Source organism: Spermophilus citellus (genome assembly GCF_964194105.1).
Source record: "Spermophilus citellus genome assembly, chromosome: 18".
NCBI lineage: Eukaryota > Metazoa > Chordata > Mammalia > Rodentia > Sciuridae > Spermophilus > Spermophilus citellus.
This window is the reverse complement of record NC_138200.1, coordinates 6,787,755-6,811,214: the sequence shown is the minus strand read 5'-3', so window position 1 is coordinate 6,811,214 and position 23,460 is coordinate 6,787,755. Positions and strand designations below refer to the sequence as shown.

The window sequence follows — 23,460 nt, the reverse complement described above, 5'->3', positions numbered from 1 at the left end:
TCAAAGATGGCGGCCGGCTGTGCCGCTTTTAATTTCTTTAGCTCTGGATAGTGCTGACAATAATTCAGTCTTCCCCTGAGCCCTCTCAGTGGCTCACTCTGTCCTGTATGAGTCTCTCACGCTGTGGGTGTAGACAAGGATGGAGATAAAACCAACACGCGCTGGGTGCCCCGCACGAACATGGCCGCCGGAGCTTCATTCGCGGCCACCAGCGGTCCGGGGAAGGTGCGCGCGCAGCCCGGGCCACTTCCGCTCATCCCGGGGCGGCTGCGGCGACCGTGGCGGTGGCTGGTCGGGGTATGGTGCCCGGGTCGGAGGGCCCGGCCCGCGCCGGGGGCCTGGTGGCCGACGTGGTGTTTGTGATCGAGGGCACAGCCAACCTAGGGCCCTACTTCGAAGGGCTTCGTAAGCATTACCTGCTCCCGGCTATCGAGTGAGTGCGGTTTCGGGACTCAGCCCGCTCTCCGACTTGTTTTCCACAGCCTCTTGCCTGACCCCACCTTTACCCTCCGGTCCTCGCAGGTATTTTAATGGTGGTCCTCCGGCCGAGACGGACTTCGGGGGAGACGTGAGTCTTGGGAGGAGGAGGAGGGGAGGAGGAGGAGGGGGGAGGGGGAGGGGGGAGGGGGAGGGGGGGAGGAGGAGCTGGGGCCTGGACCCCTGGGTCTGAGGGAGGAGGCTGGGCCTGGACCCCTGGGTCTGAGGGAGGAGGCTGGGTCTGGACCCCTGGGTCTGAGGGAGGAGGGCTGAGGCCTGGACCCTGGGTCTGAGGGAGGAGGCTGGGCCTGGACCCCTGGGTCTGAGGGAGGAGGCTGGGCCTGGACCCCTGGGTCTGAGGGAGGAGGCTGGGCTTGGACCCCTGGATCTGAGGGAAGGAGGGCTGGGAATCAGGACTCTCAGGTCTGAGGGAGGAGGGCAGGAGTCTGATCCCTGATCTTGAGGGAGGAGGGCAAGGTCTGGATCCTGGGTCTGAGGGAGCAGGCTTGAGGTTTGGGTCCCTGGGTCTAAGGAAGGAGGGTTGGGGTCAGGATTCTTGGGTCTGTGGAGGGAGGCTTGGGATCCAGGACTCCCTGGTCTGAGGGAAGAGAAGGAAGCTGAGATCCTTATTTTTTTCTGAGGGAAAAGGAATTGGGTTCCCTGATTAAACTTTTCTCTGCCTTTCCCGCCTAGTATGGAGGGACCCAGTACAGCCTCGTGGTTTTCAACACTGTGGACTGCGCCCCAGAGTCTTATGTGCAATGTCACGCTCCCACCAGCAGCGCCTATGAGTTTGTCACCTGGCTGGATGGCATTAAGTGAGCTTTTCCCCCTACTGTGGTGGGTTAGGGTCCTGTGAGGCACTATGAAAATGGTGTTTTGGAAGGCTGATGTGTTTTAGTCCATAAATCTCTTGTCCAGGGCCTGGACTCCTGGGCTGTGGGAAGAAGGCTGGGCCTTGGAAGAACTCAGCAGTGTAGTCATCTGGTTTAGGCACAGAGAAAACTTACCATTCAGGGATGTGTGGTTGATCACCACAGCTGCCAAGCAATCCATATGTGATTCCCTGCCTTAAACCCTTTCCCTGTCCCCTCCTGTCCTTCTGATGGGTACATTAGAGAGATTGTACTGTGCTTTGATAGTTCATATTGTGAACTCTGGAGTCAGATAGCTGGGGGGGGTCACATCATAGATATACTCCCCTACACAACAAGAGTCCCTGGATCCTACGTGCTCATTTTGCATGTGGGGATGTTAATACTTGCATTAGTTCTTTTCTATTAATTATCTATTCCTGCAAAATGGTCACCCCCGTTGCCAGTGGCACGTGCCTCCAGACCTAGAGACTCAGGAGGCTGAAGCAGGAGAATCACAAGTTCCAAGCCAACATTTCAACAACTTAGTGAGAGAGACCCTGTTTTAAAATAAAAAATAAAAAGGGGTGAAGTTGTGACTCAGTGGTTAAGCGTCTCTGGTTTCAATTCCCATTTTAATGAATAAAAATAAAGAGCTAGGGTTGTAGTTTAGTAGTAGTAGAGCACCCCTGAGTTTAATTTTAATTCCCAGTACTGCATGAAAAGATAAAAGTAAAGGAAAAAATAGAAATACTGTTATCTTAAGCATGTCTGTGAGAAATTCACCAGTGCTTAGCTGCAAGGTTTTGCCTGGGGTCTTTCATGGTGTTGGAATCATCCCAGTGTTGGGCTATGCAGGAGGATCTGCTTCCAACAGCCATCATTCTATGGCTAGAGACATCAGTTCCTTGCTGGCTGTTAGCCATAAGTCTTTTCCATGAGGCTGCTTGACTTGCCTATTGGAGAACCTGCCTTTCTTCACAATGAGTGATTCAGTACGGAGATGAAAAAGGAAGCTACCCCATACCCTTTAATAAGTCTTTTTTTTTTTTTTTTTAAAGAGAGAGTGAGAGAGGAGAGAGAGAATTTTTAATATTTATTTTTTAGTTCTCGGCAGACACAACATCTTTGTTGGTATGTGGTGCTGAGGATCGAACCCGGGCCGCACGCATGCCAGGCGAGCGCGCTACCGCTTGAGCCACATTCCCAGCCCCCTTTAATAAGTCTTGCAAGGCATGTATCATCACTTCTGCCAGTTGCTGGCTTTTGGGAAAGTAGTCATTACCAGGGATTGAACTCAGGGGCACTCGACCACTGAGCCACATCCCCGGTCTTATTTTGTATTTGATTTAGAGACAGGGTCTCACTGAGTTGCTTAGGGCCTCGCCATTACTGAGACTGGCTTTGAATTTATAATCCTCCTGCCTCAGCCTCAGCTGGGATTACAGGCCTGCACCACTGCACCTGGCATCAGTTTCTGTTTGGTTGACAAATGTGTACTGTTTCTCATGGAGAGGGCGACAGCCATGGTTGTGAATATGAGGAGTCAGGATCTTTGGGAGCCCTCTTGGGGGCAGGCTACCACAACCTCATGGGATGTTTTGGCAGTTAAATGAGTTCATGACTGTTTTACATGGTCTGCACCTAGTAAGTGTCTTGCTACCTCTGAGTAGCTGAGACTTGCCTGGTTTGCTGCACCTTTGTTGTATTGTGGTCCTGGGGATGGAACCCAGGGCCTTGAGCATGCTAGGCAAGTGTTCTATCACTGAGCTACCTCCCGGTCTTTGTATGATGTTGAACACCTTCCCTAGCTGCTCCCCATTAGATGCCAGTAGCATCCCTTCCAAAGTTGGGACAACCAACATGTTTCCAGGCATTATCAGATGTCCCCTGGGGGCAAAACCCAACCCAGTTGAGAACCACTGGACTAGATAATACTATACGCAGGCTCCTTGAGACCGAGTTCAGGTCTGGTGCATCTGGAGTCCCTGTGACCTGGAGCTCCCAGTACAGGAACCCTCAGGAAAACTTTGAGTCAAGGAGTGAATGCCCACAGCACACTGCATGCTCATGACCCCAGGAAATTCCCACATCGCCTTCCAGACTAGCTTAAGTGTCTTCCTGCCTAAGAAACTGTCCTTGATTTTTAAAATGTTTTTTTCACAATACCTTTATTTTATTCATTTACTTTTATATGATGCTGAGGACCAAACCCAGTGCCTCAGGCATGCAAAGCAAGTGCTCTACCACTGAGCCACAACGACCCCCTGCCTTGATTTTTGCAAGCAGTCTGTTGTGCCCTCCTGTGTTCCCCTGTACAGCCCCATGCTTCTGGACTGTCAATGTCCCTGAGTATTTCTCATGTGGTTTGCTTCCATCTGGCACCCAAAAGACCTAGCAGACTTTCACTGGGTAAATGAATGAGTAAAAGCTACAGGTAGGTTAATCATCAAGAAACCAAACCTTCCACAGGTGTGGAGTATTAGGAAAAGCAGCCAGACTTCCTTATTAGAAAATTCTGTTTGGGCATGGTGGCTCATGCCCGAGATCCCAGTGATGCTAAGGCAGGAGGATCCCAAGTTCAAGACCAAGCCTGGGCAACCTTTTGAGATCTTGTCTCAAAATAAGGAAGAAAGAAAACCCCAAGGGCATTGGCAAGATAAGCAGGAACTGCTATCTGAATGCCTTAATCACATGTCCACCCTGCTTGTTCAGAATGCACTGTACCTAGAACCAAATAAAACTATGTGTTCTTACCAAAGGGGCCCCTAATCAGCTGGTAAACATTTTAAGCCATTATTATTATCATCGACATTGTCATCACCATCATCATCCTTGTAAATACTTACTGGGGATTGAACCCAGTGACTCTTTACCCCTGAGGGCCATACCCAGCCCCTCCCCTTTTAATTTAATTAAAAAAAAATTTTAGTTGTAGATGGACACAATACTTTTATTATTCTTTTTATGTGGTGCTGAGGATCAAATGCAGGGCCTCACATGTGCAAGGTAAGTGCTTTACCATACAGCCACAACCCCAGCCCTTTTTCTTTCTTTCTTTTTTTTTTTGGTGGGGGAGAGTGTGGAGTACCAGGGCTTGAACTCAGGGGCACTTGACCACTGAGCCATGTCCTCAGTCCTACTTTGTAGGACTCATTACAGGGTCTCACTGAATTGCTCAGTGCCTCGTTTTTTACTGAGACTGGCTTTGAACTCACAATCCTTCTGCCTCAGCCTCCCAAGACTCTGGGATTACAGGTGTGCACCACCACACCTGGTTAGCCCTTTTTTTTTTTTTTTTATAAAAAAGAGAGAGAGAGAGAGAGAATGAATTTATTTAACATTTTTCAGTTTTCGGCAGACACAACATCTTTGTATGTGGTGCTGAGGATCAAACCCGGGCCGCACGCATGCCAGGTGAGCATGCTACTGCTTGAGCCACATCCCCAGCCCTGGTCAGCCCTTTTTATTTTTCATTTTGAGATCACATCTTGCTAATTTGTGGAGGCTGGCCTCAGACGTTCAAATCCTCCTGCCTCAGCCTCCTAGATTTCAGGCATGTGCCATCATGCCCAACTGGCTTAAGTAATTATTTTTTATTTTTTTAATTTTTAAAAAATATTTATTTTTTAGTTGTAGTTGGACACAATACCTTTTTATGTGGTGCTGAGGCCCAACCCAGGGTCTCCAATATTCGAGGTGAACACTCTACTGCTGAGCCACAACCCCAGCCCCAAGCCATTTTTTTTTTAATAGCTTTATTTTATTCATTTATGTGGTAGTGAGGTTTGAACCCAGGGCCTCACACATGCAAGGCAAGCACTCTACCACTGAGCCATAACCCAGCCCCTTAAGCCATTTTTTAATGTTTCCAATGGCCATTGTTTTGATCGCTCCTATTTAATCAACTGAATTCATTTTCTGTGACATTCCAGGTGGGTTCAGAACAGGCAGCACAAGAAATTCAGCCTGTTTTGTTCTAACTTGGAGAAATCGTACCTTCTCCCAGCATGTCTGATACCGAAGGAATAGGAGTACAGTGAAAGTTTTCAAATGTCCTTGCTTTGGGAAATTTTTTTTTTTTAAATATTTTTTTTTTTTTAGTTTTCGGCGGACACAACATTCCACCATGCGGCCAGCGCAATGGTTTCATTAATGAGGTTCTTGGCATAAAAGTTAGCTAGCGAGATTGAAATAAAACACACTCAGTTACCTTATTTCTATTGCCAGGTCTGCTCCCCTCTCTGGTTCCCACCTCTAACCGCGCGGCAGGGCAGCAAGGATTACTCAGGGCTAGCAGGAGACAGAGAGGGCACACCAGGGAGTAGCGTTTTATTGGGGAACAAGAGATTCAGGGGAGAATTCCATCCAATGAAGGTTGAGGGGGGGGCCCCGCACTCGAAGGTAAGGGTCAGTGATTGGGCCCCCGGGGTCAGTGGTCAGTCACACCCCCACACGGACGGGTTCTCTCATCAGGAGAGGGCCGGGAAAGCTCCGACACAGCCAGAGCGCCTCAGACCCTAACCGGGAGCCGCCCAGTCACGTGTCAGGGTGGCTCCCCACACAACATCTTTGTATGTGGTGCTGTGGATCGAACCGGGCCACACGCATGCCAGGCGAGCGCGCTACCACTTGAGCCACATCCCCAGCCCGGGAAAATTGTTTTTTGATGTTACATTTTTATAAATGGGGGGCTGGGGGTATAGCTCAGTTGGTAGAGTGCTTTTCTTGCATGCACAAGGCCCTGGGTTCAATCCTCAGCACCAAAAAAACAAAAACAAAAAACATTCTTATAAGAGGACAGTTTTTTCCCTCTCCTAGGAAAAATAAATCTGACCTAGAGTCAGAAAAAATAGAGGTAGAAGGAAAGTACACCTGAGTATCCTCCCTGGAGCATTGTGGCAGCTCATTTGTTCATTAATTGAACAAATGTTTGTGGCACACATGGCACAAGACAGGCCAGGTTCTGGCTCTTGTGGAGCTAGTATTCGTTTTTTTGTTGTTGTTGTTTTTTTGTGATATTGGAGTTGAATTCAGAGAGGCTCTAACATTGAGCTGTATTCCTAGCCTTTTTATTTTATTTTATTTTTTTATTTTTTTTATTTTTTTTTATTTTTTTTAAAGAATTGTAAGTCTTTTCTTTTTTTTTTTATTTTTTATTTTATTTTATTTTTTTTTTAAAGAGAGAGTGAGAGAGGGAGAGAGAGAGAGAGAGAGAGAGAGAGAGAGAGAGAATTTTTAATATTTATTTTTTAGTTCTCGGCGGACACAACATCTTTGTTGGTATGTGGTGCTGAGGATCGAACCCGGGCCGCACGCATGCCAGGCGAGCGCGCTACCGCTTGAGCCACATCCCCAGCCCCTAGCCTTTTTATTTTTCATCTTGAGACAGGCTCTTGCTAAATTGCAGAGGCTGACCTCAAACTTAGAATTCTCCTGCATCAACCTCCCGAGCTGCTGGGATTCTAGGCAAGTGCCACAGTGTCCAGGGGTGCCTTTATTTGGTTTTATTTTTTTGGTGCTGTGTATTGAACTTGGGCTCTACCACCAAGTTTTTTTTTTTTTTTTTTTTTTAAAGAGAGAGGGGGAGAGAGAGAGAGAGAGAATTTTTAATATTTATTTTTTAGTTCTCGGCGGACACAACATCTTTGTCTGTATGTGGTGCTGAGGATCGAACCCGGGCCGCACGCATGCCAGGCGAGCGCGCTACCGCTTGAGCCACATCCCCAGCCCCTCTACCACCAAGTTACACCTTCAACCTCTTTCTGTTTTCTGTTTGGATTTATATGGGAATAAGATTTGTCATGAATTTGACAATATTTAAGTCACATTTTACAACTGGTCATAGTTTTGCTCCCCATTTTCAAGTTTTCCTTGTGCTTGGCAGTCTCTTGGAGCTGGTAACATAATTTCTTCTCAATGTTCATTAAGAAAAAGCAGGTTTTAGGGGCTGAGTTGTGGTTCAGTGTCAGAGCACTTGCCTAGCATGTGTGAGGCACTGGGTTCAACCCTCAGCACCACATAAATAAATAAAATAAAGCATGCTGTCCATCTACAACTATTAAAAAAAAAAAAAAGGCACTTCTGCCTCTTTCATTCTCTTGGAAAAAAAAGCAAAAGCAGGTTTTAGCCAGGCATGGCAGCGCATGCCTGTAATCCTAGCAACCTGGGAGGCTGAGGCATGAGGTTTGTGAGTTTAAAGCCAGCCTCAGCAACTTAGCAAGACCCCAAGAAACTCAGCAAGATCCTGTCTCTAAAATATAAGAAAAAGGGCTGGGAATGTGGCTCAGTGGTTAAGTGCTCTGGGTTCAATCCCCAGTATCCCAACAAAACAAAGCAAAAATCTAAAGGAGTATGATTTGGCAGCATTTGGGACTGTTACAATGTTGTGCACCTCTCACCTCTGTCTCAATCCAAAATGTTTTCATCACCCAAAAGGAGATAACACATGCATGAGAAAATTACTCCTCATTCCTCCCAGCCCCTGACAAGGCACTTGGCTCAAGACTAAAAAGGCTCCCCCAAAGTTATTGTTTGTTTTTTTTTTTTTTTTTTTTTTTTTGGTACTGTGAATTGAACCCAGTGGTGCTTCACCACTAAGCTACATCCCACAATTTTTATTTATTTTAATTAATTAAGTAATTTTTTTAGGTACCAGGGATTGAACTCAGGGACACTCAACCACTGAGCCACATCCCCAGTCCAATTTTGTATTTTATTAGAGGCAGGGTCTCGTTGAGTTGCTTAGTGCCTCACTTTTTGCTGAGGCTGGCTTTGAACTTGTGATCCTCCTGCCTGAGCCTCCTGAGATGCTGGGATTACAGGCATGCACCACCAAACTAGGCTTCATTTTATTTATTTATTTTTTAAATTTTTTAATTTTTTTTAAAGAGAGTGAGAGAGGAGAGAGAGAGAGAGAGAGAGAGAGAGAGAATTTTTTTTAATATTTATTTTTTAGTTCTCGGTGGACACAACATCCTTGTTGGTATGTGGTGCTGAGGATCGAACCCGGGCCGCACGCATGCCAGGCGAGCGCGCTACCGCTTGAGCCACATCCCCAGCCCCCATTTTATTTATTTTTTAAAAATATTTTTTAGTTGTTAATGGACCTTTATTTATTTATATGCGGTGCTGATAATCAAAACCAGTGCCTCACACATGCTAGGCAAGTGCTCCTTCACTGAGCCACCACCCCAGCCCCTATTTTATTTTTCAAAAATATTTTTAGTTGGGCTGGGAATGTGGCTCAGCAGTAGAGCGCTCGGCTAGCATGGGCGGGACTTGGGTTCGATCCTCAGCACCACATAAAAATAAAGGCATTGTGTTGTGTCCATCTACACCTAAAAAATAAATATTAAAAAAAGATTATTTAAAAAAATATTTTTATTTATTTATTTTAGTTGTAGTTAGGCACATACCTTTATTTTGTTTATTTATTTTTATGTGGTGCTGGAGATCAACCCTGCACCTGTGCTAGGTGAGTGTTCTACCGCTGAGCCACAACCCAGCCCTTTCAATCTATATGTCTGTCTATCTATATCTAATCTGTCTGTGTTGATGAGGATTGAATTCAGTGCCTCAGGCATGCAAGGCTGTACCACTGAGCTACAACCCCGGAACCCTTTTTTAAAAAAAATGTATATTTTTTAGTTGTAGTTGGACATAATACTTTTTATTTATTTATTTTAAATATTTATTTTTTAGTTGTAATTGTACACAATATCTTTGTTTATTTTTATGTGGTGCTGAGGATCGAACCATCGACCCAGGGCCTTGAACATGCTAGGTGAGCTCTCTACTGCTGAGCCACAATCCCATGTGGTACTAAAGATGGAACCCAGTGTCTCGCACGTGCTAGGCAAGCATCTACTGCTTAGCCACAACCCAGCCCCTCCAGGCCCGTTTTTATTTTTTATTTTGACACAGGAACTAGCTAAGTTGCTGAGGCTAGCCTTGAATTTGTGATCCTCCTGCCTGAGCCTCCCAGCTTCTGGGATTACAGGCGTGACTGCGTCTGACCCCATGGTTTGCTTTCTTGCATGGCGGGAATCCAGACAGCAAACTCTAGGGTTGGTTCTTTGGGTGAGGTCCACCCCTATCTGTGGCCTTAAAATTCCTGTGGAAAACAGCCTTGCAGCTGAGGAAGAGGAGGCCAGGGAGTGGGTGGGAAGGAGCAACAGTGGGGGCCAAGGGTCCTGAGATGGGGAGAAAGGACCTGAGGTCCGGAGCTCCCAGGCCAAGTGAGACTGGAAAGAAATCAGCCTGTGAAGGTGGGTGGGGAACAGCAGGCCGCTGGTGGGATTGTTCAAAGCCTGTGTCATCTGGGGTGCATTTTGTAGAGATGGCTCATATGACTTAGACTCCCTCACTGAGGACTGCACAGTCCAGGTATGGCAGGGGGTGGCTGTGGAAGGAAGCAGGGCAGCCGCAGTGTCAGGTGACTTGTAATGTGACTGAGGTGGCAGCGGGCAAGCTTCCTGGAGGAGAGCATGCTGGGTGGAGTGTCACAGAATACATGAATTAGGGTTCTGTTGAGGCTAGAGTCTGAGATAGTGCAGGTGGAGGAGGAGTGGGGACCTCGGAGTGTGAGAGGTCTGGAGGCTGCACAGGCAGAGGACGTGGAAAGGCAGAGCTAGGCGGGTCGGGGCATGTAGGCCTCTAGGTGCTTGGCTGAAGGCGCGCAACTGATCCAGCCTTGGCAGGCCCTGTTGGCTGGGTAACCATTCATTTATTTAACACATTTCCCAGAGGTCTCCACATGCCAGGCTGTGGTGGATAGGGCTGGGGAAAAGCGAAGATTCAGACACCCCGTTCCTGCCTGTGGGGAACATGGAGCAGACACGGATGTCGAGACCACAGTTCAGGGGCTGGTGCCCTCTGGTCTGCACGCATGTTTTCTGAGGCACAGTCAGCCTGAAGAATGGTGGCTGCAGTAGCTGTGCTGGGTGGGAGGCTTCCCTGGGCCACCCCAATATGGGGGCAGTCTAGGTGCATGGAACTCTAGTGTGTGTGTGAGTTTCCTAGGCTGCTGAGGCTCCAAAAGATGGAAGTCAAGATCAAGGTGCCAGCAGGGCTAAGCTCCCTCTGAAATCTGTAGGGCGCAAGGGTCCGTCCTTGCTGCTTCCAGGCATGTCTTGCCTTGCTTCAGCGCCACCCAGTCTTCGTACCACCTCCTCCTGTGTCTATCCGTCATCTCTCTGTGTGTCTGTCCAAACTTTTCCTTTTCATAGACACTAGTCATATTGGATTAGGGTCCCCTGACAATCTTCACTTCCCTCCAACACCACCCTTTCTCCAGGGTGAGGATATAGCTCAGTGGGAGAGCCCTGGCCCAACATGTCCGATACTGAGTTCCAACCACAGCACAAAAAAATAAACAAAAAAGCCCTGTTTCCGATAAGGTCACGTGCTGAGGCTCTGTGGGTTAGGACCTCAGCCTGTCACTGGGGAGACACATTTCAACCCATAGCACTAGGTGGACAGGAAGCCCCCCTCACTTGGTTGGGAAGGAGAAGTGAAGCCAGGGCTGCTTTAATGGTGAGGCACATGGCCTAGAGAGGGATGGCAGGACACGGATAGGGGTTAGTCACACTGGGACTGGGACACAGCATAGAGGCCCAGGCATGGTTACCTCGGTGCTTTATGATTTCCTATACTGAAGGTCTCCTTCCCAGGCCTCATAATTAAAAGGTCAAGTGTCTCCTGTTCTTCTCAGCCTGGGACCCCACCAGCACCAGGGATGGAGCAGAGAACTGTGTCCCATTGTCCCAAGGTGCACAGTCCTGTGTGCAGGGCTGGGATGCTAGCAGCTTCATGTGTCGGGGGCACCCTGGGGCTGACTGCCTGGCACCCTGCAGGTTCATGGGTGGGGGCGGAGAGAGCTGTAGCCTCATCGCAGAAGGCCTCAGCACAGCCCTGCAGCTGTTTGATGACTTCAAGAAGATGCGGGAGCAGATGTGAGTCCTCCTGTTGACCCCTGCTAGCCCCTCCTCATCTGTTTGTACATAGCATGTCCTGTGACTCCACCTCTAGCCTCACCCTGGGGAGGAGGGAGGGAGGAAATTCGTCCCCTTATCAAGAGGAGGCCTCAGCTCTGAATTCCTCCTGCCTGCCTTTTCTGGGGTGTCTCAGTTCCTGAACCTCTCAGAGCCACAGTGTCATCAGTTGTAAGGTTTCTTGTGGGTGGAGTGTATGAACCTTGCTGGTGCTAGGTCTGGGTCCCATCTCAGAGCCCCTGTTGTGGCCTGCTCCATGTCTTGTCTTGTCCCTGGTAGTGGCCAGACACACCGAGTATGTCTCCTTATCTGCAACTCACCCCCATACCTGCTGCCTGCTGTTGAGAGCACCACATACTCGGGGTACACGACTGAGAGCCTCGTCCAGCAGATTGGGGAGGTGAGGACCTCTGGCCTGAGGGAGCAGGGCTGGGGTCTGGGCTCACAGAACCGTTGGGGACTCTGGCCAGCTATTTACTTAGGCTTGTTGAAAGAATTATATCCCAGAGTCCTCTGGGGCAACTAATACCAGGTCTCCTCACCTTCTGTCTCATAGCCTGGTGGGAATTAATAATTCTAGGGCCCAGGTCATCTAGTCACCATGGTGTGGTTCCCTGGGCGCTGGCTCCTGCAGCCTTATGGTGGGGCCCTGTCTTGACCCATCCCTCTTCCTGCAGCGCGGGATCCATTTCTCCATTGTGTCTCCTCGAAAGCTGCCTGCCCTGCGGCTCCTATTTGAGAAGGCGGCTCCCCCAGCCTTGCTGGAGCCTCTGCAGCCTCCGACAGACGTGAGCCAGGACCCGAGGCACATGGTGCTGGTTCGGGGGCTTGTGCTGCCTGGTGAGGCCCAGGGTGGTAGGATGGGGGCTTGGGGGGTTTTCTCAGCTCACTCTGACTGGGATTTTGGATTTCTCTTCCCCCTCTTCACCTCCAACTTTTTCTCTTGGGGGCCTGATCCTGCATCCTGCTCACAGTTGGGGGTGGCTCAGCCCCAGGCCCCCTCCAGCCCAAGCAGCCGGTCCCTCTGCCTCCTGCTGCCCCTTCGGGTGCCACACTGTCCGCTGCACCCCAGCAGTCCCTGCCCCCAGTCCCACCACAGTACCAGGTATGGATGTCGCCAGGACAGGCCTGCTCCTGGGGCTTTGCAGGAGCCAGGGCCTCATGGGATAGACCTAATTGAATGGTGGGGCGTGTGGGGTGGGACAAGCCTGGGACATTGAGAGGGTGAGGTTGTTGGGGCTGGTGATGGGAGTTCTGAGCTCCTAGGAGACACTGTAGCTAGGGTGGTGTGCTCTGTGGGGCTGCTGGCCCACAAGGACTGGGTGTGTGGTCTTCTCCAGCCCCCTCCCCTCTGTTCCCAGGTCCCTGGGAATCTGAGTGCGGCTCAGGTGGCTGCCCAGAACGCAGTGGAGGCTGCTAAGAACCAGAAGGCTGGGCTGGGCCCACGCTGTGAGTGGTGGGGTGAAGATGGTGGCAGGGGGTGGGCAGGCCCTTTTCTGCGCCTCTGTTCCCACTTGCTCCTTTGATCTCTCCCACAGTCTCGCCCATCAATCCGCTTCAGCAAGCAGCCTCAGGAGTGGGGCCCCCCTTCAGCCAGGCCCCGGCCCCTCCGCTACCCCCAGGACCCCCTGGTGCTCCCAAGCCACCTCCTGCTTCCCAGCCCAGCCTGGTCTCCACTGTGGCTCCTGGCCCCGGCCTGGCCCCTCCGGCACAGCCTGGGGCGCCATCCATGGTAGGTGTCCAGGTGCCTACTTCGCTGCTCTATTTCTCTTGGCTACATAGGGTGAAGATGGTGAGAGGAGCCGTTTACCTTCTGAATAGTGTCCAGGGACGTGGCCTTGTGGCTTAGGGCTGCTGGGGTTCAAGGAGCATGTCCTATGTGCTGTGAGGCGAGAGGTTTCATGTGTGTCAGAACTGTTCAGAGGAGGCCAGGCATCATGGAACCAGAGAGTCCTCGTGTGCTGCAGGCTTGGAGGATGAGTGGCCATGTGCTGTTGGACATGTGTAGAGGAAGAGACCTTTGTCCCACTCACCTTGCCTTTCCCCCCAGGAGATGGTCTGGCCCCACTCCTTGCCTCTGTTTTCCTTTGCAGGCAGGCACCGTGGCCCCAGGTGGAGTAAGTGGCCCTTCACCAGCGCAGCTTGGGGCTCCAGCCCTCGGTGGGCAACAGTCGGTCTCTAATAAACTCCTGGCCTGGAGTGGGGTTCTCGAGTGGCAGGAGGTAAGTGAGCTTGCAGGTCCATTGTGCATGTGGAATGGAGGGTCAGGCCTGGGGACCTGTGGCCAGTGGAGGGTCCCAAGGAAGCATGGGATTTATGGCTCAGAGTTTAGAACTGGGGGAGTTTAAGAGTTGTATTGAAGTGGAGAACCCAGGAAAGCCTAGGATCTGGGGTCCAGAGAGATGCCCCAGGCAGTGTGACGTTGCAGGAAAATAGATGATGGGGTTTGGGCCAGAGGAGGAGCCCTAACATTTGTGGAATTCAGAGGTTAGAGGAGCATGGGATGGGTGGTGGAGGAGCGCAGGGTTTGTGGGGGCTAAACTGAGGGACAACTTGAGCTTTGGAACTACCAGAGTGGCACAGAAGGGGAAATAACTGAGGCTCTGGCCCTTTTTACTGTGACATCCTTCTCCCCGCAGAAACCCAAGCCTGCCTCGGTGGATGCCAACACCAAGCTGACACGGTCACTGCCCTGCCAGGTCTATGTGAATCATGGAGAGAACCTGTAGGTGACTGTCGGTGGGGGTGGGGCGCAGCTGGGGTTTGCACCCTTCTGACCCCTCTTTGGCCTTGCCCCCAGGAAGACTGAGCAGTGGCCCCAGAAGCTGATCATGCAGCTTATCCCCCAGCAACTGCTGGTGAGTGGTGGGAGAGGGGACTGCCCAGCTGTTGGTTGGCACCCACCCTGTTCCCCATCTCTTCCCTGCCTCCTTACCCCCTCCTCACTCCCCACACGCTGACTTCTGTGTCCCCCAGACCACCCTGGGCCCTCTGTTCCGGAACTCGAGGATGGTCCAGTTCCACTTCACCAACAAGGACCTGGAGTCCCTCAAAGGCCTCTACCGCATTATGGGCAATGGCTTTGTGAGTCCTCGGCAGGGACGTTGAGCCCTGGCTTCCCGGTCAGCTTCTGGCCTTTGATAGGGACCCTCAGGGTGCTGGGCCTAGGAGCTCTTCTCTTTTTGTGGTGCTGGGGATGGAACGCAGACCTTGCACGTGGTAGGCAAGTGCTGCTCTACCTCTGGTGTACCCCAACCTGCAGCCGTGTTTGAGGGTGATGGGCTTAGTGAGCTTGGGCTCCCCCTTTCTCCCAGACTCTTCACTTTTGTCATATTTATATTATAGATTGAGGTAAATCCCGTAGTGACAGTGTGACCATGGTGTGACAGGATCAGTTAGGAGGATGCCATTGATTCTGACAGGCTCGTTGGCTATGTTTGTTTCCTCTGGCTGCTGTAACACATGGTCCCAAATTGAGGGACTTAGAACAGCAACTTATTGTCTAGTGGTTTTGGAGACCAGAAGCTGCAGATCAGTGGGAGGCAGGGCCATACTCTCTGAAGGTTCTAGGGAACCCTCTTACTGCTCCTCCAGCTGGGAACCTCTGGCGTCAGGCAGCATCATTCCGTCCAAACTCAGGCCTGTCTTCATGTTTCACATGGCTTTGAAGTGTGTCTGTGTCCTTTTTTTTTTTTTCTTCAGAGATTGAACCCAAGGCCTCATACATGTTAGGGAAGTACTCTATTACTGAACTGCACCCCCTCGGCCTGTCTTCTTATCAGGACATCAGCCATATTGGATTGGGGCCTACCCTAGTGACCCCATCTGGTTGCATCTGCAAAAAACCTGTTTCCAAATAGGGTCACCTTCAGAGGTGCTAGAGGATTAGGACTTCAACAAGTCCTAACATGGAGGAGGGCCTTTTTGTATAGGAGCAAATCCAGTGACTTCCTATGCACTGTCACTTCCTAGGAGCAAGGTCTTTAGATGGACTATCTCATGGAAGCCTCTCAGAAACCACCAAGGCTCCAAGTGTGGAGGTGTATGCCTATGGTTCTAGTAACTTGGGAGGCTGAGGCAGAGGTTTGCAAGTTGGAGGCTAGCCTTGGCAGCTATTGAGAGCTATCTCAAAATAAAAACAAAAACAAACCCACTGGGATCATCCCACAGTACCACATACACAAAAACCATGAAGATGATGTTTGTGAGAGCTAGGAACACTTTTAGCTATAGTTTTCCCAAGAAATAAATCATTGGCTCACAAACATGTTACCTTTCACGATTTTGTGGGTCAGGCTTGGGGGTTCTTCATGTGATTGCCATTCCATGGCAGCCGAGACTTGATCATCTGGAAGCTGAACTGGGCTGGGTGTTCACACTGGCCCGCTGACCTGCTCCTGGCTGTCCTCTGGAATCGTCAGTCAGTACATCTGCACGTGGCCCAAGTGTGTGGCTTAGTCTTCCTCACAGTGTGGCAACTGGGTTTGGAGAGGGAGTGTCCCCAGAGCAAGTATTCATTTTTGTCACAGAATAGGAACCTTGGAAATGGGCAGCTTTGGGGGTTAGTTCTGCAGCTCTGTGACACCAATACCAGGGTTTCTGTGGTTCTCTTGGCCTCTCCCTCATGGTCACAGGTTGGTTCTCGTTTCCAGGCATCCTGTATACTTGATGAAGGAAGGCAAGGGGAGGAGCCTCGACTGTGTACTTCCCATTCTTCAGGAAACCAGAAAATGTTCTAGAACCTCTGGCAGGCCTCCTTTCCATCTCTGGGGCCAGACCCCTAGTTGCAGAGGAGGCAGGAGTGGGGGAAGGGCACATTGTTTCCCTGAATAGCACTGGGCTCTGCCGGGAAGGGGGACCCATGGCCACTGGGTAGGCATAAGCAGGCCTGCCTCAGGAGGAGGCTGAGGCTGTTAAGGCCAGTTCCAACCTAAGAGCCCTGCTGGGAACATTCAGTGTGATTGCCAGCACTGAGGACAGGAGTGTTGGCTGTGTGCTTCCTCTGGGGTGAGCGGTGGGCAGGGAGCTTGATGTGTACCAGATGTCTCTGACATGTCAGTGTCACTTGCCTTGTTTTGCACTGGCAGATACCAAGGCAGAGCGCAGCATGACCGCCCGCTGAGCTCTCTTGGGTTTGCCTTTACCATGACACGCCTTCAGGCCCTTCACTCATCACTGGGCCTCCTTCCAGAAGCCCTGTGAGGAGGCAGCCCTGGCATTTTGTGACCAAGGAAATGAGACATATGTGGTGACTGGGTCAAGGTCAGAGTGCTGGATCCTATCTTGTATCTGGGTCCCTTCTTTCACGACTTCTTAGCACTTGACAGGAACCCCAGTCTTGCTCTGCCCTTTGAGTACCCAGTTCACCCCTTAAGTCCTCCTGGAGCCACCCCACAGCAGACCTCTCCTCAGATGTATGGTAGAAAGCTCACTACTTCTAGCACCTTCTAGAATGGGGAGGGATGGGGTGCTGCCTCCGAGGGTTGAACAGTTCTGAAGAGCCTCTGTCTGCAGGCGGGCTGCGTGCACTTCCCTCACACGGCCCCCTGTGAGGTGCGCGTGCTCATGCTCCTGTACTCGTCCAAGAAGAAGATCTTCATGGGCCTCATCCCCTATGACCAGAGTGGCTTCGTCAACGGCATCCGGCAGGTCATCACTAACCACAAACAGGTCCAGCAGCAGAAGCTGGAGCAGCAGCGAGGGGTGAGCAGCATCTTCACCCAGCATCCTGCCCCTTTCTGCTTGGGCCCCAGAACTCAGGTGGTCCTTTTGCCAAGACATGGCCCCCAAGTTCCAGGACACCCTCACCTTTCCTGGCAGTCCTCTCACATCTTCCATGTCCACATGAAACCCCTGATGCGTGGTGTCCTCTCAGGACCTGGGAGTGTGTGACTTGCTATCAGACTGCTATGCTCCAAGAGAGTTCCCAACTCCATGTGTGCTCAGATCTTCCCCAGCTTGGGTTCAGGACCACTCCTTCCCTGTCACTGATCTGTTCTCTTTCTCCCCGTGCAGATGGGGGGACAGCAGGCACCCCCTGGTCTGGGCCCCATTCTGGAGGACCAAGCGAGGCCCTCGCAGAATCTGGTGAGGACAGGGCTGGTAGGGATGGGTTAGGATGGCCCCACAGGATGCCACTGGTTCCCAGGCCCAGGGTCTGGGGACTTTGCTCTTCTCCCTCACCCCCATCTCTTTTCCCACCAGCTCCAGCTCCGCCCACCTCAGCCCCAGCCTCAGGGTACTGTCGGGGCCTCTGGGGCCACAGGGCAACCTCAGCCCCAGGGTACCACCCAGGCGGCCCCAGGGGCTCCCCAAGGCCCTCCTGGAGCAGCCCCTGGCCCACCCCCTCCTGGACCCATTCTTCGACCCCAGAACCCTGGGGCCAACCCTCAGCTACGGAGCCTCCTCCTCAACCCACCACCGGTGAGATTTGGGGGTGAGGATAGCTGGGGTCTGTACATCCTGGCCCTAGTGGTTTGGGGCTTTCCTCTGGGAGGAGGAACTTTGACTTTGGTCAGGGTTTGAATGGAGACCCAAGAGGGCTCCCAGCAGGACAAAGACCTCCCAGACTGCAGACTGAGACTCCTCCCAGCAGCCTTTCAGGCAGAAGCTGGATGGTGGGAGGTGGCAGCTCTCCACACAGGGCCTCTGAGCCACTCTGTGTTCCCCTAGCCCCAGACAGGGGTGCCCCCACCCCAGGCCTCCCTCCATCACCTCCAGCCACCAGGGGCTCCTGCACTGCTGCCCCCACCGCATCAGAGCCTGGGGCAGCCCCAACTGGGGCCACCACTTCTGCATCCACCACCCACCCAGTCCTGGCCCACACAGCTTCCCCCACGGGCACCACTGCCAGGTAAGGGGGTTCCGGGGGAGGGCAGGGGTCTGGACCGAGTGTCCCAGCATCCCCTGTGCAAGAACGCCAGTACCCTGTGGCCCTTGGGGGCTCTGAGGGCGACTGGGAAGTGTAGCCAGTGGGACCAAGGCCCTAGTGGGAGGAGAACTCTTTCCCTGCTCTCCTCTCAAGTGTCCTGAGGGTGCTGGAAAACATGATCTTGGGGCCAGAGAAGTAGTTTAGGGGACGGGCTCCCAAAGGCTTATGGGAAATAGTGTATTTGCAACCAGAAGGGGTCAGAAGGTGCTTCTGATTGGTCCCTCAGGACTTCCTAGATACTTGAGTGCCTTGGGCTCCCAAAGGAGGAGGGAGGAAGCAGGCCCAGGGCCCTCCACGGCCCAGGGTCTACTGGGAGATGCAGTCCCTTCCCCACTGCCCCCCAGGTCAGATGCTGCTGAGCGGGGGTCCCCGGGGCCCGGTTCCCCAACCGGGCCTGCAGCCCAGCGTCATGGAGGACGACATCCTCATGGATCTCATCTGAACCCCCATCACCCAATAAAGTTCCTTTTAACACACACCCCGGCTCCCGTCACTGACGTCCCCCAGGACTGGGCAGGAAGAGACCTGGGGAGACATCTCTGTCCTTGTTCTCACTTCAGCAGACTTCCTGGGCCCTGGGCTGGATGATGCCCGGTCTTGTCTCGGCAGTGAGTCCGAGACAGTCTGGTGCAGCTGGGTTCTGGGGGAGACTAGGAGGCAGGCAGCACTTGGCAGCACGTGCTCTTGGGGAGGTTGTAGAAGACACTCAGGAGAACATCTGACCTAGCCAGGCCCCTGTGGAGTCTGGAAAGAGAAGCAGCAATTAGCAAGGCTAGGGGGGACCTCGGTATGAGAGTAGCAGAAGGGGACACATATGGCGGTAGGAGGAAGCAGGGGCAGAGCCGGACAGTGGATGCTTCTGGTTTGTGAGTGTGAGGGAGGGAGGGAGGAGCTAGAGTACTAGACACCTGACAGAACTTGAGAGTCTCAGATTCCAAACTGGGCAGCTTGAGGTTTGTCTCGGGGACACCAGGCCATGAGAGGCTCTGAGCCAGGGGCAAGTCTGGGCCGGTCCTGTTGTCAGATCCCTCTGGGCTACGAAGCGTGTTGAGGTAGGACAGGAGGCCAGGAAGGTTGAAACTGAGAAGGTGGGGTAGGGGCAAGGTCAGCTCTCAGGGCCAGGCCTGGGTGATGTCAGGTGGTGAGTGTCAGTAGTCCAAGGGACGTCAAAGTGACAGATGCCATGGTGGAAGCTCAGGACATGTCTTTAGGGACAGTGTGTGCTTGGTGATTGACACAAAAGGAGTCTGTAAGATTGCATGGGAAGAGAGGGCAGGCCCTAGGCCCCAGTCAGAGACCAACCTGCTGTGGTTACGGATGAGGCAGAAAGAGGGGCCATCCCTGAGGGGAAGACCTGACAAGGAACAGGGCTGAGTGAGACTTGGTGAGGCGAGGTTCTTGAAGAATGTCAGCTGTCTGGGGCAGCTGGATACAGGAAGGTCTGGGGCACAGGCCGTCTCCCCGGTGCAGAGCGAGCTGTCCATCGTCAGACTCCAGAAGCTAATTGTTCAGTGTGGTCCGCGCCTGGACCACAGCCACCCAGCTTTGGGATGCTGGATAGCAAGGCAGGTTCACAGGTTGTCCCAGGAGAGAGGTTGCAATCTGGTGGCCCTTGGGCCACTCTGCAGATGAGTTTTGTTTGGCCTTCCTTGTGTTAACAAATGTGGCACTTTTTTTTCTTACGAGTTAGTTGTAAAAATTGGGATAATTCTCTCTCTCTCACACACACACACACACACGCAAACAATCTGCAGTCTTGGCTCCTCTTGATAAGTTGGAAGATCTGGCACCCTGGGGCCCACCCTTCTGCCCGGCAATAGCTGGCTGGAGCTGCCCCTTTCAGTGGGGCGTGTGCTCTCCAGTTCGCCAAAGTCCCCACCACTCCCTCTTCCTCCCCCGCCAGGAGGCAGCAGGGCACTGCCTTTGTCACGGGGCTGGCACTGTGGTTGTTCTGTGGTAGTGTTCAGAGAAAAGTGAAATCTTTCTTGTACCCATGTCTCTGTCAAAAGCGGCAAAACGAAAGAGAGAAGGAGAGGGCCGCGTGTTTCGAGAAAAATGGGAACGAGACTATTTCTTTGTGGAAGTGAAGAGCATGCCTACGTGTTTAATATGCAAAAAAATCATGTCTGTGTTGAAAGAGTACAACCTGAAACGCCATTACGAGTCCCGGCACAGTAAGAGCTTCGACCAGTACACGGAGCAGACCCGGGACGCAATCCTCAGCGAACTGAAAAAGGGACTCAAGTGTCAGTAGGGTTTGCTTTGGAGAGTGAAGAATAGAAGCGGATGGCTGCCAGGAGCAGTTCTGAAATGACATGAGAAGAACGACCTGGGCATTAAAACCTGCAGCGGATCGTGAGTTGGTAAAGAGGAGCAGGCTAGCGTCCAGGACAGCAGCACCGCTGTGCCAACTGTTGCTCGAGTCTAATGGGCATTTTTGTCGCACAGTGAATTGAAGATAAATCAAAAGGCTTTACAAGTCCAGTTGCCTGAAAGAGTTGAATCAATTGTGGCCTTTTCCTATCGCTGCTCATAAACTATTACCATCCAGTTAGCTTTATTTATTTGTGGTGTTGAGAATTTTGATGTGACCGAAGAAGTCTGTGATGTGGTGCCGAGGCAGGCCCAGCGCTGGGGGATGGCTTCCTTTTTGTGTAAAGAGAGAATTGAAGAGTTTCATATGTCCTGGTCAGAATTCTTAAGCACAGCTATAGACAGTTGTAGTAAAGCTGTCACTGGGGGATGTGTCCAGGTGCCTTGATCCAAAGTGGCAGCATTTGGCAAGGACATAGAGGTCAGGTCCTTGCCTCAATCACCAGGCATTGAATAGTTCTGAGAAGCTCAGTAGAGCCTACCACGGAGGCCCTTGACACTTAGAGCCTCTGTTTGGCCACCGGTGGGTTGATGGTGGCTTGACCAGGTGTGTTTCACAGAAGCGCCACAACCTGGGTGTGGAAGAACAACTGCTGAAGTTCATCACCTGGGTTCATTTCAGGTTATACAAAAGCCACACCTCCTGATAAGGTCAGTTGGAGACTTCTGGTCAAGGTTACAACCCTTTGAACACTGAATGTGTCTCTGTAGAAACATTCACAAACCACTCCTTGAATGTATGATTGTACTGGCCCAGTCTGCAAAAAGGGGGAAGCCATTGGCAAAGAATAATTTGGCACCTTTTCCTTTGCTACAGTTGGTTTCTTGAAAGTGGTGGCCTGGACTGTATCCACCCAGATTGTGGGGTCAGAAATCAAGTCCCCACACTTTGTGAAAACGAACTCACACCGTCTGGTTTGTGTTTGTTGGTTGGTGTGGATCGAGTAGTAGTTTCTAAACTGCAGTGCGATGGGCACTGGTTCCTAGATGCAGTTGTTTTGGAAGATTGGGAGATTCTGCCACTGTCTAGAAGTTGACCCGAATGTCCATATTTGGGGTACCCACGTGTGAAAAGCCAGCTGCTTCCGTTATGAACCTGAATCAAACTACCGCTTCCAGTAGAAGGATTCAAGGTTGAATTCCTAACTGCTGTCCCACTGTGCCATCACCCTCGCCTGACACCGACAACTTGGTGTGGAAGGGAAGATGTCAGCCTCCCAGCCTCAGCTCAAAGGAGCAAAAGAATAACAAAAGAGAAAAAAATTTTAATAATTAAATATTTCTATTTTTCAATTTGTATTTTTTCAATTTTGAATTTAAAATATAAACTCCAGTATCATACATGTTTGTATTATGTTCCATGCCTTCACCATAGTTCAGTAAAGATCCAATTTGATTATATTTCTGGCCATCGACTTTTCTTATGCCTGACAGTTCACTCATTTCTGTGGCCCGCCTGGCCCTGGAGGCATTTGAGCTTCCCATCCCTGCTCCAGAGCAGTTGGATTGAATCTGGGGCCTTGAAGGGGCTGGGAACCCACATTTGATACAAGCTCCCAAGGTGATTCTGATGCATAAGAAAGATGGAGTAGGAGACACTCTAAGACTTGAAGGTGGTGAGACTTCCCAGGCAGTCTGTGTAGTAACTCAGATGACTTGAGGGACCAGGCAGGTGATGAAAACGTGTGACGCGGACGGGTGTAAGACAATAGGGAATGATGGGGACTGTGGCGAACTTGGAGAGTGCTTGCCCTGCCTAATGGCCTTCAAATTAAAAACAAAAACACTGAGGACCAAACAAAATCTGTTTGTGGGTCTCATGAGGCCATTGGGCCACCATTTTGCGACCTCTGGAAGAAGAAGACCCTAGGACAAGGGCAGAACCCTGAGAAAGACCCACGTGTAAGGGTGGGCAGGGAGCCAGAAGACAGAAGGAGAACCAGGCAAGTGTGGTGTTGTGGAAGCCGATTGGTTTTCTGAGGAGGGAGTGATCTGTTGTGTCAGAATCTGCTGGAAGGGGAAAAGAGGAGGGGTTGGAAGCAGCCTGTGCTGCTTCTTAGAGGTGGAATCCCTGCGGGGAAACCTGGGATTAGATCCAAACAACTTGGTCAAAAAGAAATGTTTCCGGTTGCCAGTTTGGCCATCTCTGGCCAGTGAGGCCTTCCTGACCTTAACACTCAGATGAGCCACAGGGACTGTTGTGGCCTGATTGTGCCCTGAACACTCCCCGTGAGGCAGAAGAACACCTACAGAGCGGATCCAGATGTGGATCTCCTCTCCCCATGTCACCATGCAGGTGTCAGGGAGCCCCTGAAAACCGGCCAGCACTGAGGCAGCAGGTCTGTGGGGGAACCAGTTCTCAGAACACAAGGAACCACTGAAGCTATGTGAGTATAGAAGAAAGAGAACAGTTGGACTTGACCCCCAGTTTCTGCACCCATGAACTCAGACTTGTCTCTCTCTGAGCCTCACTTTTCCCATATATCAAATTGTGAGTATCTCCTAGAATTATCCCAAGAAACACATTTTTTGGCCTGCCCCAGTCCCTGACAGGAGAGGTGGTGGCAGCCATTGTTAACATTAGCCAGAATCACTCTTAGAAGCAAAACGTGGGCCACACTACCTGCAACACACCGAAATCTGTATAACAGCCAGGTGCAGTGGCAGGCCTGTGACTCCAGCAACTTGGGAGGCTGAGGCAGGAGAATGGCAAGTTTGAGGCCAAGTGGGCAACTTACCAAGACGCTGTTTTCTACCACGCGGCCTGCGCAGTGGTTTCATTAATGAGGTTCTGGGCATAAAGTTAGTTAGAAGAGATCGAAATAAAACA

General features: G+C 51.4%; 1 protein-coding gene across 4 annotated transcripts; it reads left to right on the top strand.

Moving 5' to 3' along the window:
* The first annotated feature begins 244 nt into the window (after window positions 1-244).
* Window positions 245-23,297, top strand: MED25 (mediator complex subunit 25). 4 transcript variants are annotated; one of them, XM_081274541.1, is made up of 18 exons: window positions 245-433; window positions 523-568; window positions 1,171-1,295; window positions 11,189-11,287; window positions 11,606-11,726; window positions 12,004-12,166; window positions 12,301-12,431; window positions 12,688-12,775; window positions 12,865-13,058; window positions 13,420-13,548; window positions 13,966-14,051; window positions 14,127-14,184; window positions 14,303-14,410; window positions 16,841-17,029; window positions 17,342-17,413; window positions 17,531-17,749; window positions 18,047-18,179; window positions 20,267-22,031. In XM_081274541.1, the coding sequence occupies exons 1-18, from the start codon at window positions 300-302 to the stop codon at window positions 20,509-20,511; spliced, it is 2,340 nt and encodes a 779-aa protein (XP_081130667.1). In that variant the 5' UTR covers window positions 245-299; the 3' UTR covers window positions 20,512-22,031. The 4 variants fall into 4 exon arrangements, with proteins under 4 accessions (XP_081130667.1, XP_081130670.1, XP_081130669.1 ...); XM_081274544.1 differs by having other exon boundaries at window positions 17,999-18,179; XM_081274543.1 differs by lacking the exon at window positions 20,267-22,031 and adding an exon at window positions 22,927-23,297 and having other exon boundaries at window positions 246-433; window positions 17,999-18,179.
* The last annotated feature ends 163 nt before the right edge of the window (window positions 23,298-23,460 follow it).